The 15,734-nt window shown below is 41.4% G+C and overlaps 1 protein-coding gene across 2 annotated transcripts in view; it reads left to right on the forward strand.

Moving 5' to 3' along the window:
• The window catches only part of LOC140243786 (uncharacterized), a 66,385-nt gene that overhangs the window by 40,849 nt on the left and 9,802 nt on the right, over positions 1 to 15,734 (forward strand). For both annotated transcript variants that reach the window (XM_072323454.1, XM_072323455.1), the window contains one exon: positions 6,581 to 6,715. In XM_072323454.1, the coding sequence (XP_072179555.1) occupies positions 6,581 to 6,715 (135 nt within the window). The remainder of the gene's footprint in view (positions 1 to 6,580; positions 6,716 to 15,734) is intronic.

Consider the following 15,734-nt stretch of genomic DNA (forward strand, 5'->3'; position numbering starts at 1 on the left):
GACCAATTTTCACTAAACTTGGCAGGTAGAATCCTTAGGGGGATAGAATCTCAATTTGTTCAAATGGGCACCATGCCCCATTTGGGGGGGGGGGGGGGGCAAATACCCCCAAATTAAGGAATTAATCTCCTCTAGAACCAGAAGTGATAGAGATAAGTTAATGCTATGAGTTGGTACATTGATGACTGGAGTTTCAAGTTTGTTCATGGCAGAATCAGCGCCAGCATGTTTGTTTGTTGTTAATGTTATTATCATTGTTGTTTATAATGTTAACGCCCTCCGGTGGGCAATCGTGTTAAGCGTCTTGGCTGCGGTAATAAATCTACACCACAACCGTACCTGGAATCGTCCGGTGTTTTCTTCTCGTAATGGCGTGGTGGCATCGTTTGGGATCCGAATCTTAGGCCCGATTTAACGTCCACAGGAATCCGAACGGGGAGAGATCTCGCTCGACATAAAAGGGGCCGGACGTTCAGCAAAAGCGCTGTGATAGTTCCAGGTACTGATTTCACCTTTGTGTGTGTAGTCCCATACATACACATTGAAAATGTGTGATGCATCAACGCAGCGATGCGCCGCAGCGGCCAAGTCCAAGGCACCCGCACCCGCACCGACACATCGGTGCCCCGTGACTACTGTCGGAACCACGGCAGCTGACACATCGTGCACAACCCCCTACTTCCCCGGAACTGTTGGTCTCTACCCTCCCGTGGAGGTCGACGTCCACTTGAGAAGTGGTACACCACTGAACATCATCAGAGTGTCAATGGCAGAGAAGTTGGAGTTGGATATTGTGGTTGATTCATATGGATATGATGATCACTTAATTCATGATTACTGGTCTATTGGAGATAGTCTCAAGCTGCCTGATAGTCTCATGCTGACAAAGATAGTAGGCCTGACCTGCTTCTCTATTTATTGTAATGGCTTACAGATGTTGTGTGATGCCATCGTCGTGAGTGATGACAACACAGATAAGGACATAATTGGCGGCGCCCCCTTCATGGAAACAAACGACATCTCAGTGCGCCCCTCAAAGCATGAAGTCACATTCAGCGATGACTCTGTGTTCACATACAATTGGCATTGTGATTATCCTCCTTCCTGTCAGCCTATTCATGCAAGTGACTATGATAACCAGCATCAATCTGTTTGCAAAGCAGCTGACAGCACGCCTGATCCCAGTCACCTTCAGCTTTTAGCTCAGTGTGAGTCTAGCTCTTGCACCAAGCGTTTGCCTGCCGCCCATGCTGGACTTCTACATACAGAGCAGGAACACCACCTTGAGTATGGACTTAGCTCTGATGACTGTCACCATCCTGTCAATTGTGATCCTCATTGCCCTACTACTACATCCCCGTCCGGCTCCCAGCTGGAAGGCGTGAATGACCCTCCACCCTTGGCTGCTACGTGCCCAGCCTTGCCAACGCACACCTCATCAATCCCATGCTCTGGCACCCCATCGCCATCTGCTGTCATGATAGACATCGCACAGACTCCCCAAGACAGAGAAGGCCCTGCCCATGCACATGGTCCACCCCCTGAGGCTGAAGCCATGGACGTTGGTCTCCCAACAGCGATGCAATACCCCGGTAGTGCCCGCGTGGGTGCACCTGACCCCAAGCTAAGGGTGCCCTTCAATGTTGTCCCTAGCACTTCCTGTCACAATGGTGATGTCTGCTCCCTGACCGCTGTACGGGATACCTCTGATGCCCATCTTGGTCCTGTATTGCTATATCCTTTGTGTACCAGCACCAGCAGTTTCCCTCCTGACAGCTCGACTGATGTGCACCACATGTCACCCATGGGGTGGGATACGCCTCCCCAGCCGTGGCCTGATGATGTTCTCGAGCATTGTCCTCTCGTCACTAGCCAAGTTTTGGTACAGCCAGTCCCTGCCCTTTCTGCTCCTGCCCCCTACCTTGCGTATGATGACAACCATCCCCCTGATGGTTCCAGCCGGCCACCGTCCACCATCCCCTTACGGGCAGTACAAGCTCCTTCCCTCTGGATGAGTTTGTTGCTCCTTTCCTGTTCCCATTTGCGCCCCCCTGATGCCAGCAGCCCACTGATGTCCTACATGCTCCATGCGGCTTCTTTGGCCCACACCCTGATGACTCCCTACCCCAAGTCATGCCCCTCTTCTATCTGTGCTGCCTATGCACCTGGATAGTGTGGCCCATTTTGTTTTGTGTATATTGAGTATAGACAATAGACTTTGATGGACATGTTAATCATGCAGTAACTCATTCTTTTGTGTTTTTATGTACAGATGAATAAGATGTTTAACATGCCTTTTTATCGGGTATACATGTACGATTGTATTTCATTCTTTCTAAACATTTACGGTTGTTGGTTTGTTTGTTTTTTTCATCAGAAAGTAAATGTAATGTTTCAGTTGTCAGTATTTGTACCAGGTGCACCCCCTTTTTATAGATACACGTCTTCCTGATTATTTTTGTGTTTTCATTAAAAAAAAAACAAACAAACAAAGACAAGAGAGAGAATAGATACAATTGTACTGCACTGCTGTTTATCAGTAATGTCCTCAGCTTATTGTTTGCTTTTCACCAATGTAGTTGGTGTACTCATGTGTTATGATCGCTTTCATTGCTGCAATGCAAGTTTGTCCCTGTCATACTCAAGCCTTTGGACTCTGTCCTCTTTGTACATATGTAAGTGTGTTGTGTTCTTAGAGGGTTCTCTATCTTTTATAAGATGTGTGGTTTTACATCATTGGGTAAAGCCAATTTCATTTCTCTGTTTTGGATGGGAAACCAAATCTGTTTTTATACTTCTTACACTTTACCCTCATTCGGGTATTTGTACTTTCTGTTCAAATTTGAGATCTGAGTGATTCCTCATATGGGATTTTTTTACATAGGTTTTATGCAGATCTCTATAATTATTTTGATCTGCAAGATCTGTATAATACTTGTTTTAGTTTCAGATTATACAGGTTTTATACCTCTTGTCGATAAAGTATTGTGTATATTATGATTTATTATTGCCTCTTCTGTTGCTGTAACTTGATTATTACCCAACAGATTTCATTCAGACTTGCTAGGGAGAAGTATGGGTGATCATTCCACATGAAGGACACAACAGTTTGTGGTAATGGCGCCCTCAGTGTTCCAACTTTGGATGCCAATGCTTATTTCTTGTGTGTGCTCTATCAGCCACATTTTTTATAAGATTTTTTTCAAATTTGGTAAAAAGGTGCTTTATAGTGAAATGAAGATGCTCATATTTTTTTGGTGGTGGCACCTTCGTTTGTTCTGTCTTTATACATGAAAAGGTAAATTCTACAGGGTCCGCTTGTGTGTGCGACCCTACCTTGTTTCTTGACTGATCTTTTAAAAAAATTTTTATGTACATGTATCTTAGTCAAATTTATACACCTACATCTATTTGGATTTTATTGTATCCTGCAACAGTTGCCATGTACAAAATTGTGGCCTACAAAGTAATCCAGATGGAGTATGGGAGATGGGTTCGGGGGATACATGTGCTCGATTGCGAGTGCTTCTAGTTTACAATTTGCAGTGAACAGAAAGAAGTGATCTGGGCAGCACTTGTTACATAAATATGCTCTGTGTTTGATATTACATGTAATTGCATTCCAAATGTTATATGCATAATTTTGAAGATAATATCTATGCAACAGTCAAGTAAGTCACTGTTTGAGTGTAGATTTTTAGGTTTGGTTTTTAAAACAATCCTTATGTTACAGTTTGCTAAAGTCACCCATTATTTGGTTTGATATATGAGTATAGTTATAGACCCTGTGTTTATGCTTGTCCAGCATTCCCACGTGTGACTCTGTGTTTTTACTAACAGTATACCATGCTGTAGTAGAAGTATAAAGTAGTTATTGCAAATTTTTTATATGCATAAGTATTGTATCATTTATGCAGGGAGCTGTCTGTGTATAATTGCTTAATGAAGTGATTTTGATGTGTATTATGGGTAATATGAAGTGCATGCATATGTCATAGCTTCGTGTATTCTTTCCATGCATACGTGTATCATGTTTATTTTTGTAAACTACAAGATGGTGGATTTTAAGTATACTGTGTTTGATTTCACTAGTGTACATGTGTGTCAATAGAGATTTTAGTCTCTACGTACTATGATTTAAAGCGTTAGATAGATATTTTTATAGGGATGGAAGAACACATCTTCTGGCGGTAGTTATGTTTTTTTGTCTCGATTATCTCACACTCTCATAAAGGAATTGAAGAGAGAAGGTGGTGAAGATGGTATGTACATGTATGTTAAATGATGGTGTGGTACAGTTGTTTAATTTTGATACAAAAGTTTAATAGAGTTTGAAGTGATTGTTACTAATTTATTATGATTTATCTTAGTGCTCATGTGTTATGTAAAAGGGCATAAAAGTATTGTAATGTTTGCATATTTGCAGGATAAGCAGATATGTAAGTTATTTGTTGTTTGACCTTTCGTAATACCTGTTTGGGAATGTTATGACTTATGTATGTATATAGGTTCCTTTTTTTCGTTGTTACATGCTGGTTTTTGACTTGCTCAGCAGTTTGACAGATTTTGATAGTTGATGTGTAACATCAAGCTGACAGTGCCAAAAGAGATGATGCGTTATAAGTGTTACTCAATTGTGATGATATTTTATTAGGTTAAGGGTCAGTTGATGTTATAAATAAAGCTTCCTCTCTTTGTGTTTGAGTAGGATATTTTGCTCCATTTTATTGGAGGTATAAACTGATGTTGTTTATACAGTGTAGTAGACATGTTGCCAAGAATTACTTAGAATCTTGTTTGACATGCCGAATTGGATTTTCAGAGAGAAGTATTGTATTGAGCTTTGTAAGCAAAGGAGAAAAGAAGTAGTCACGCCAGCATGTTTGTTTGTTGTTAATGTTATTATCATTGTTGTTTATAATGTTAACGCCCTCCGGTGGGCAATCGTGTTAAGCGTCTTGGCTGCGGTAATAAATCTACACCACAACCGTACCTGGAATCGTCCGGTGTTTTCTTCTCGTAATGGCGCAGGGGTGCCCCCTTGGGGCTCAGGGGAGGGGTAGAAGGGGTTGTAATGGGGGCCTGAATTGTACATTTTTATCTTCTTAAAAACCCCATGTTGAATTTTCACCACACTCAGGGACAGATCCAGGAATTCCAAAAGGGTGGGGGGGCACCAAAAATATTTCTGGTGCCACTTCTGGATTTCATCGGCTGACAAGCAAGGAAAAAAAAAAAAGACGCTTCAGCGCGCAATTTTATCCATTCCTTGTGCCCAGGATCCATCGACTGACAAGCGAAAACAAAAAGCTTCAGCACAATTTTCTGCTGCCACTGATACAATCGGCTGACAAAGATTGTTTCTTCAAAAATTAAAGGGGGGTCAACTGACCCCTTTCATTTTTTCTTTTATTTCTTTTGTTTAAAAAAAAAAGGGGGGCACATGCTCGGGGCGCCCCCCTCTGGTTCCGCTTATGACACTTGGCATATACGTGTAGCATCCCTAGCGGGATAGGATTTTCACCAAACTTGGCAGGTACAGTGTAGCATGCCTTGGGGGGGGGGGGGTTTAGGACCTCGATTTGTTCAGCTGGGAACGATGCTACCCTTGAGGGCCCAACAAATATTTACAAATCTTCTTTTATAGAACCAAAAGTGATAAAGCAAAGCTATAATACTATGAGTTAGTATTAACGACTGTAGTTCCAAGTTTGTTTATTGAAGATCCAGGGGTGCCCCCCCCCCCCCCTTGGAGCCATGGGGGGGGGGGGGAGGGATCCAAATACAGGCCTAAACTGTACATTTTTCATCTTCATGAAAGCAATGTGATGGATTTTCACCAAACTTGGCAAGTAGCATTCCAAGGGGGATAGGATCTCAATGTGCTCAAATGGGCACCATGTTGCCCTTGGGGGCCCCAGGAGGCCCAAACCTCCTAAGTCAAGGAATTTTCAATGATATTCTTCTCTAGAATCAGAGGTGACAGAGCTGTACATCTTTTTTTTTTCCAAACTGCATAGTCCAAGTACAGTGAACTTGGCAGGTATTCTTACCAGTGTGATGAAATATGCAAATGGACACCATGACCCCAGCTCTCAAAGCTGTCCCCTACCCCCAAGTTTGCAATGTTCTGGAGGTAAGAATCTGCAAGAATGCATGGAAGGTGAACTTTCAATACTCCCCCCCCCCCCCCCCCCCATCCCCATCTCTTTTTTTTTTTTTTTTTCTAGTGGTTATTACTCAAATGCTGAATAAGCGGTATTTATTTGCTAAGATCTGTTTTCACAAGAAAAGGTCTGTTTTCACAAGATTTTATTGTAACAAGAGACTTCTTTCAGCCCCATCTATCTCATAGCAGTTCACCTGTATGATCATAGTTAGATGCACCATTTGCTGTTGTCTCTTATAGTTTTCATCAATCAGCAGGGTTTTATTTTGTTTGTTTTGTTCCAAATCATATTCTCATGTTTCCATTGTATTGGAGCACCTGCAATAGCATTTTAATAGTTGTGACCCAAGGTCAACATCCACATATTTATTTCACTATGCTCTTTTTTTTCTTCTTCTTCTTTTTTTACAGACCAACTGGTTGGCCTGTGTGAGATGTGCGGAGCATGTACGGTGCAGCACCCATCACTCTTTCCCTACACGAGTGGCAAGACGGCCTTTATTGTGGTAGAACCGAATCTTACTGACACACCAACAGACTACCAAGGTACTGTTAATTACTTTACGATGAAGGGGGCGGGGGAGATTGATGACTTTGACTATTTAGCAAAGTCACCTGGGATGCCTCCACTTCTCAGTGAATATCTGTGTCTGTTTTTCGACCTTTACAAATCTTTGTGTGTTTTTTTTATTGGAAATTGTCACTGACCACTTTTCTACCATATTTGGTATAAAATTAAACAAAGAGATTAGTAGTGAAAATCAGGTTTTTAAGAGTTTCATGACAGAGCACTGTTTTCATGAAGGGTGGCAAAACTGCCCACCATCTTCATTTTTGGCCTGCGAGGCAATTACACTACGGCTTTTCTGCAGTCAAACTATCACGACCTTGCAACAATGGTGCTACGAGCAGACTGTGATGCATTAATGCCAGGTTCATGCTACGATCTCAAATGATCAGAATACAAATAAATTCGGTTACATGATTTACTTCTTCGTGGTCAAATCAATCTGGATGTGCAGAACATGGTTTTACTCCTACATCTCAGCGTTCTAGAACAAAACCAGTAGAACCCGGTGTGTCATTGCACTCTTATAATAGTTAAGTCATGAAATCAATTGACTCTTTATGTGCCATGGAGAAAACCCTCTGTGTGCCACATTATTCTGAGACAGTTATGCCTTTAGGAAAACATTCTGTTCTTCAAATCTATGTAACTTTTATACATTTCTGTTTAAAGCTGGACATGTAGTCAGCAAAACAGTGACAAAAACTTAGAATTTGCACGTAAATCCAGTATGGAACACTGCTTACTGGTCAATCACCACATAAAATGGAAGCTACATGTGAGAGGAACAGAATCACGAGAAACGCTTTCATTGCACTGTGTCATTTGGCGATTTATCAACTGGTTGGACAGGTTTGTGTGTTTGAGCAGAATATGCGAAGTTGGCACGCCATCGACAGAGTCCCCCTTTTTTTCTTTTTTTTCCCTTTACCACGCTGCGTCACTTTCTTTTTTTGACGTCTCTCTCTAGATGCGCTTTCTGCTCACCTTACGCTCTTCATCTTGGATGCCTTGCCTTTTGTTTTTTGTTTTGTCTAATTGTTTGTTTATTTTTCTGAGGCATCTTCCTTACTTTCTTTTATTACGTCACAGGCTACTTTAATACGCGCCTAGGTTTTCTTGCGTCATAATAACCTTCGCGTTGCTTTAAATTGTGCATCTTTTCTTTTTTCCTTTGTGACGTCACCCCCTAGCGCTTATACCATGCGTCCAGCCAGGCTTTTGTTATTATTATTTGTATCTTGGCAACTTATGCGTCTTCTTAGTTTCTTGCATCAAATTGTTTATGTTCAGACTTACTTTGATAAAGGTCTTTGACCGAAACGTCAGTTCAATTTTTTGGCTCCTGCGGTGTTTATACGACTGATTTTACTCTTGATATCTATTTACTACATACCGACGCAGAACTTTCATATTTTGATATATATTCATTGTAGCCTTCTTTCCTTCTTTCGCTAGTGTATATGTTTGTATACGCTGTGTGCCATCCGGCCCCGGCAACTAGCTGGAGAAGGGTCAGGATGGTCCGAGCTAGGCTGGGGTCCGTTTGGTTGAAATATACAACCAGGCGTGGAGAACGGCGTTGAAATGTACCATATTGCTGGGTTACTTACTACCAGTCTGTTCCCGTTACTTGCTTACTACCAGAATACTACCAGTCACAATTCATCCAACGAAGATACCAGTACCAGAGCAGCTCATCCAATCGCAGATACCAATAGTCCAAGAGCATTACGTCAAAAAGGCCTAAACCTGGACATTTTTGGTAACAAGCTGATTTTTTCAGGATAGGTCCAGAAAAATGTCTAGAATAACATACTAAAAGTCCTCATGAATCCTCCTTGAGCGTTTTCCGCAATCCAAGATGGCGTCCAAAATGGCCGCCATTTCCAGAAATTCTTGTTACTTTTCAACCAGAGAACCCAAATACAAAATTTAAATGTCTAAATATATGTTTTGAAGCATGAAGAACTCAACAAAACACATATCAAGAGATGTTGATGCACGCAAGTACCAAAATCCAAGATGGCGTCCAAAATGGCCGCCATTTTCTGAAATTCTTATAGCTTTTCAGTCAGGTAACCCAAATACGAAATTTATATGTCTAAATATATGTTTTGAAGCATGAAGAACTCATTGAAATACATATCAAGAGACTCTGTTGCACGCAAGTACCGAAATCCAAGATGGCGTCCAAAATGGCTGCCATTTTCTGAAATTGTTATAGCTTTTCAGCCAGGTAGCCTAAATACAAAATTTAAGTGTCTAGATATATGTTTTGAAGGATGAAGAACTCAATAAAATACATATTAAGAGATGTTGACGCACACAAGTACCGTAATCCAATATGGCAACCAAAATGGCCGCCATTTCCTGAAATTTTCATAACCTTTCAACTAGAGAACCCAATACAAAATTTAAGCGTCTTTACACGTTTCGAAACATGAATAACTCAATAAAATACATATTAAGAGATTTAGACGCACGAATGTGCTGATTTTAACGCTCGAGCTCTTCCTTATATGGAAAATGGGGTGCAAAATGTCCCAATTTTATCTCACAATTATGTAAATAAATGTCAATATATTTTATAAGAAAAATTTTATTTGAAATATAGTTCTTATGTGTAAAGTATACAAATAAAAGCATTTGCATGTTAACGTCAAGGAGTGTGTCCTTGTTACGAGAGAAATGTTTCACCAACAGATTTGTTGCTAAACAGAAAGCCTACTAGAAGGCAATATCCGTTTACCACATGGTCTATTTTCGTCACTTAAGCACATGAGATGAAAATTTAGTGCTAGCCCCTTTTTATTACCAATGCATTTGATGTCTATCATGAGGTGAGTTCCAGTTGAAACTGTCAGCTATCACTTGAGAAGTAAAAACAATTCTTTGAAAAGTAAAGTTATTTGAGCATGGAGGGGGGATACTTCTCCACCACACGAGGGACTTTTTTTCTTTCTTTTTTTTTTTTACTCGAAAGTGAAATACATAGTGCAAGCGTTTGGTAAGATATTGAATTATTTCCATCAAAGAGTAGGAAATTGGATATAAAGTAGTATTCAGGGAAATGGGCAATATGATTAGGGAAGGGTGTGGGGGGGGGGGGGGTCCCCTCCCCCTCCCCCCCCCCCCCAAAAAAAATGAGGGAGATTTTGCATTTTCAGACCTGATATTCAGACATCCTGATGCACCCTATTGGTGAAATATTAGATTTTTGTTTCCATCAAAAAAGGAACAAAAAGATATACAATCATGGAAGTGCGCGGTTATAGGGTTGCCTGCTCCCACACGAGGGAAATTTTCGTATTTTCACAGAGCTGTTGCATCCATTTGGTGAAATACCCGATATTTGTTTTCTATTTGAAAACGTGAGGAAAAATATATATTCAGGAAAGTGTCGGGGAGGGAGAAGTGTGAAAGGAGAATACTCCTTTCCATACCTCAGAAATTTTTGTATTTTCCAATTTGAAATTCAGAGATTTAGCGCACTCTTTGGTGAAATATCTGAGATTTGTTTTTGTCCTAAAAGTAAGAAAATAATACTTATGGAAATATGCGGGGGAGGCGTATGAGGTGATGCACCTTCCCACAAAATGGAGATTTGTGTTTTTTTTTCAGGTTACGAGTTTTATGGTGCGCTCTGTTGATGAAATACTAGATTTTTGTTTCTATTAAAAAGTGTAAGTAGAATAAAGACTAGTATATTCAAGGCAATGAACTAGTAGATGATGGGGGGGGGGGGGGGGTCACTTTCGACTGGAGGGAGTTTTGCGTTTCGATGATCGTCATTAAACGGCCTAATGCACCCTTGGTGTTATATGGAGAAAATTATCCATTCTCGAAGAGTAGATAATAATAGTCTCATTATCGCCATCCCCCATCGAAAAGAGGGAGCTTTTACACTTGAATAGAAATGAATTAATTATATCATTTACACACATTTGATGGAATATTTTGGAATTGTTAATCAAAAGGGGAATTTAATATATATTGGGGGAAGTGAGCAGTTGAAGAGTTAGGGCAAATTACCCTTCAATATGAGGGAACTAACTTTTGCATTTTGTAAGTGGAAGATCTAGTGCACACTTTTTGATGACAGATTCGGAAATTTGTTAATCTCAAAAGTGTACAAAGTCTATAAAAAGGGGCCGAGCGAGGGACGTTTAGCATCTTTATGATTGCAACTGAATGACAAAGTGCAAATACTTCAGGTTGAATATTTGGAAAATAATAATTGTACAGGCCACCACCTTCCCCACGGAGAAGGGGGGGGGGGGGATGCATCCAACCCAACCTATACCCGTTTTGTGCACATTTAAGGGAAAGATTCCATTGGACCTTCTGAGTTGTTGAATCTCGAACATTATGTTGAATTTCTTTGTCTCTTGAAACAGGCTAAAAACAGCAAATTTTGATGAACAAACGGCGGCCATTTTGGGCAACATTTGGTTTTCGGGAAGAACTCACGTGGTTTCATTTGTACTCATGTGCTTCATGATCTCTAAATAAGTATTTCGTTGGGTTCCTTATGTCTTAAAATATATATTTATACATTTAAGTGCGTATCGCAATTACGTAGTTGCAGGGTTATGAGAAAAACAGGAAATGGCAGCCATTTTGGACACCACTTTGGATTTCTGGAAGTGCTCAAGTGCTTTATTTGTGTTTCAAAATCTCTGAATTTGGTTCCTTGAGACTCAAAACGTATATTTCGACATTCCAAGTGTGTATAGTTGACATCTACTTGCAAAATTATGAAAAAAAAATCAGAAAATGGCGGCCATTTTGGACGCCATCTTGGATTACGGTACTTGTGAGCTTCAACAACTCTTAATTCGTTCTTTATTGATTTCTTCATCCTTCAGAACATATATCTAGACATTTAAATTTTGTATTTAGGCTACCTGGCTGAAAAGTTATAAGAATTTCAGAAAATGGCAGCCATTTTGGACGCCATCTTGGATTACGGTACTTGCGTGCATCAAAATCTCTTGATATGTGTTTCAATGAGTTCTTCATGCTTCAAAACATATATTTAGACATTTAAATTTCGTATTTGGGTTACCTGACTGAAAAGCTATAAGAATTTCAGAAAATGGCGGCCATTTTGGACGCCATCTTGGATTTCGGTACTTGCATGCATCAAAATCTCTTGATCTGTATTTTATTGAGTTCTTCATGATTTAAAACATATATTTAGACATTTAAATTTTGTATTTGGGTTCTCTGGTTGAAAACTTACAAGAATTTCTGGAAATGTCGGCCATTTTGGACGCCATCTTGGATTGCGGAAAACGCTCAAGGAGGATTTATGAGGACTTTTAGTATGTTATTCTAGACATTTTTCTGGACTTATCCTGAAAAAAATCAGCTTGTTACCAAAAATGTCCAGGTTAAAACTAATACTCTTGGACTACAATACCAGTGCAGCTCATCCAACACAGATACGAATATCAGATACCACCAGTTCACAAGCATATTATTTAAGCAGCACCGTAATTGCATTGCACTACTCACCAATACTTATGTTATACTGCAGCAGACTTCAAAGGAAATGGTCCAGCCAGTAGTGTCCACTTCAATCAACGCTTTATTAACACTCAACAACACTAATCATCCACACTTTGGCCTGTATCCAGGCCCACCCAGCTGTTTTGATACATATTCGACCTCTTCTTATTCTCTGACCGCTATATTTCCGAAACAGTTACGCATTTTACTTACTGACCTTTTCCTCAAATACTAACGCTTATTAACCCTCCTCATCATACGGAAATGATTAGATAACAAAGCAATAATTATATAAAATATTATTACTGAACATAATCGCATCTCCAACAATTATTACCCCTCTAAAATTTCTAACAAAACAATCCATAATCGTTAGTTTCCCTGAAACTGAATGATTCATGATCGATTGCTAAAACAGTCGATCGATTATGTAATCTATCACGGAACTTTCAATATTTGACAAATTTTCACCCGTTTTCTTACTAATACACTAATCTACCAATTCTTCATTGGTTACACGACACCCCTCCCTCGCTAAGCTCGGTCCCCGAGCTGACAAACAACAACTCGACAACTTGAACTGCATTGGTAAGTATAAAATACAACAAAATGCAACACTCGATAAAAAAAATCTTGCTACTATCTCAACATCTTGATAATATTTTCCTCAAACATCCAACCACATAACGTTTTATACCAAACATCCCTACGTTCTAACTTCCGCACGAATGGAAACCTCATGAGCACTGCTCAAATCACAAAATCCCACCGGGTCTCACGTCCTATAAACATGAACATGAACATGTTGTAATCTGTCTGCTAACACATTGTGCTGAATGAGCAAAACATGGCACTTCCCATTTTAATGGGCCCTTACTGTTTGATTTTCATCCTAACAAATCAAGTAAATGATACCAGCCTAATCAAACATACATCATCCAAGATTACTGCTACTCCCCTTAAATAGAACACGGTCTCTACCACTTTGGTCCTATTTCTTCTTGAAAGAGAGACAAAACATAATTCGATGTGATTATTCCAAAACAACCCGGTTGTATCTAAACCGCAACTAATATAAAAATCCACAGTCTGCACTGTTAATCCCAATATACCACTTTGGTAGTATGGTCTTTGCAAACATTGTTATCTTCCATCACTACCAATTAAGTGAATACCTACTTGGTATAAACTGAACTGCTTATGGTTACCTATGACATAGTGCTGGTATAAACAACCGACCTGTTCACCTTATGCCAGCCACCACTACCAATTACACAACATTGATAACTGACACTCGAAAACCAAAACCCTACATCTGATGTGAATAGTTAAGATAACAAGTGGGTGCATGAAAATTGCACCATTTTCACACCACTTTATACCAACAACATTCCATATGTGAGCAAAACATAGAATCTTAGCATGCAAAACTGAGTCCATTGCGATACTTAATATCCACTGTTTACAACTTATAATCAGTAAAGCGTCCATCATAAGCCTGTTCATCCCGGCTTTCATCCTTTCATTTATTTATTGTCCATAAGTTCAGACTAAATTTGTTAAAGTCCACAAGCAAAACAGGCATGCCAACTTGGCATCACTTTTCTTTCATGTATGTCCAAAAATGTTTCAAAATTTAAACCAAAACAGAAAAACACTGATTGCTCTGTCAAGCTGGTTCCCTCGCTCAATCGTCGGCCACGATATCAGTCAGCACCTCCAACCACTCCCCGGCCGTAGTAATGTACCGCTCACTGCGCCTCGTCCAGACACGCCCTGGCCGCAACACCTGCCTGGTAGTGTGATCGATGCTGTCCGTCAGACTGGTAGCCTGCTCCCGCTGGCGCAGCTGCGACAGTCTGCCTCTGATGATAGCCCCGTCAAGATCTGCTGGCCTCACCTGTACCTCTGCGTCAACAGCCACCCTAATCTCCGACCCTCTAGATGTGGAGGCGACTGGGGACCTTGGAACCTCCCTCTTCCTACCACCTGTCAGGTCCAGTAACTCAAACTCGCTGTCTTGCTCCAGACACGCCTCGTCAATTAAAGGCGTCTCACTCCATGACGGTGAAAGGCGCCGAGCGGGTGACATGCTGCGAGATGGGACCCTCTTACGCCCCACTGCCACAGGTGACCGGCTCCTGCTTCTGTCTTTGTTGGGCGTGCTTGGGGCCTTATTCTTAAACGGTGCGATGACGGGGATCTTGGTGTGGACCCTGGTCGGAGCGCAGCTAGATGCATGCTTCCCATAATGTCTTTCCAGTTCCCTACGGTATGTGGTCCTAAATGAACAACGGTCGCAATAGTACTTCAGAGAATGTACGTCCTGTTCGTGTCTCTTCACCGAAGCCCGCGAGGCATAGACTCGCGAACATACCAGGCAGCGGTATGTTTTCTTGGGGTCCTTTTCGTCTCTTCTCTCCTCGGTGGGCATGGTCTTGAAAATAATGATAACAAAACACACACAAAAAAAAGGCATCATTAAATTGACCAATTTGGCACTGGCGTGTATGCTAAATTCATCCAGTCACTCCACATACAATGACAATCACTGTTCCGTCACTGATTATCACTTCAATCTTGCTGAAGATCGCTTTGGACACATACGTCTGCGATGAACCGGTATCAATTAGGAATGTGATGGGCTGACCGTTGATCTTAGACTCAACATGAAGACCTTGATATCTGCTATTGCCAACTGGCCGCGCTTGCTCTGCTTGTTTTGCCTGGGGTGCTCGCTGTGGTTGCTCTGGTGTCCTTTGTTGCACGCCACCAACATCGCTACGAAGTGGAGCTGGTCCCCACTCTGGCTGACTGCGCGCTGGTATCTGCTCGATATTTGATGCTTGGGGGCAGGGCCTCCAACCACGGCCAACTTATTGCAGTGGTCGCACCCCCTTCTGTCTGCATCGATGCTTGCTGGCATACTTCTAAGTGGTTGCTTCACTAGACGTGGGCAATCTCGTTTCCAATGGCCAGCTTGGCCGCAGTTGAAACAATTGTTGCTCTGGTCCCCAGGCAGTGGTGATGCTGGTACCCTTGCAAATTGTGCTGTCGCGTTGATTCTCGATCGTGTTGGTGGAGAATATTCCACTCTGTAAATCAGCTCTTCTACTGCTTTCGTCATTCGCCTCATAGCGCCTTCTTTCTCCTTGGTTGCAGGGCTTTTCTGCTCAACATCATCAGTCGCCAGTGCTCTGCTATACAGATGCGACCGGCCATCGCTTCTCTCCATCTCCATCCTCAGGAAAGCCTCTGTACTCAGTGCTGCTTCGATTGCCTCATCAAGTGTGCGGGGCTGGGCGCGGAAAAGACCTTCTCGTATCTCTGGTCTTACGACCGCGTCCATGAAGTGGCCTCTTGCTAAGCGATCTTGCCTCTCATCAAATTCTTGGTAGGCTAATGCAGTCAGCTCCCGAATACCCTGTCCCAACTCCTGCAGAGTCTCCTTTGGTTTCCTCCTCCTGGTCCGTAGCTCAG

The sequence above is a fragment of the Diadema setosum genome, chromosome 20 (assembly GCF_964275005.1).
Source record: "Diadema setosum chromosome 20, eeDiaSeto1, whole genome shotgun sequence".
In the NCBI taxonomy this organism is placed as follows: Eukaryota; Metazoa; Echinodermata; class Echinoidea; order Diadematoida; family Diadematidae; genus Diadema; species Diadema setosum.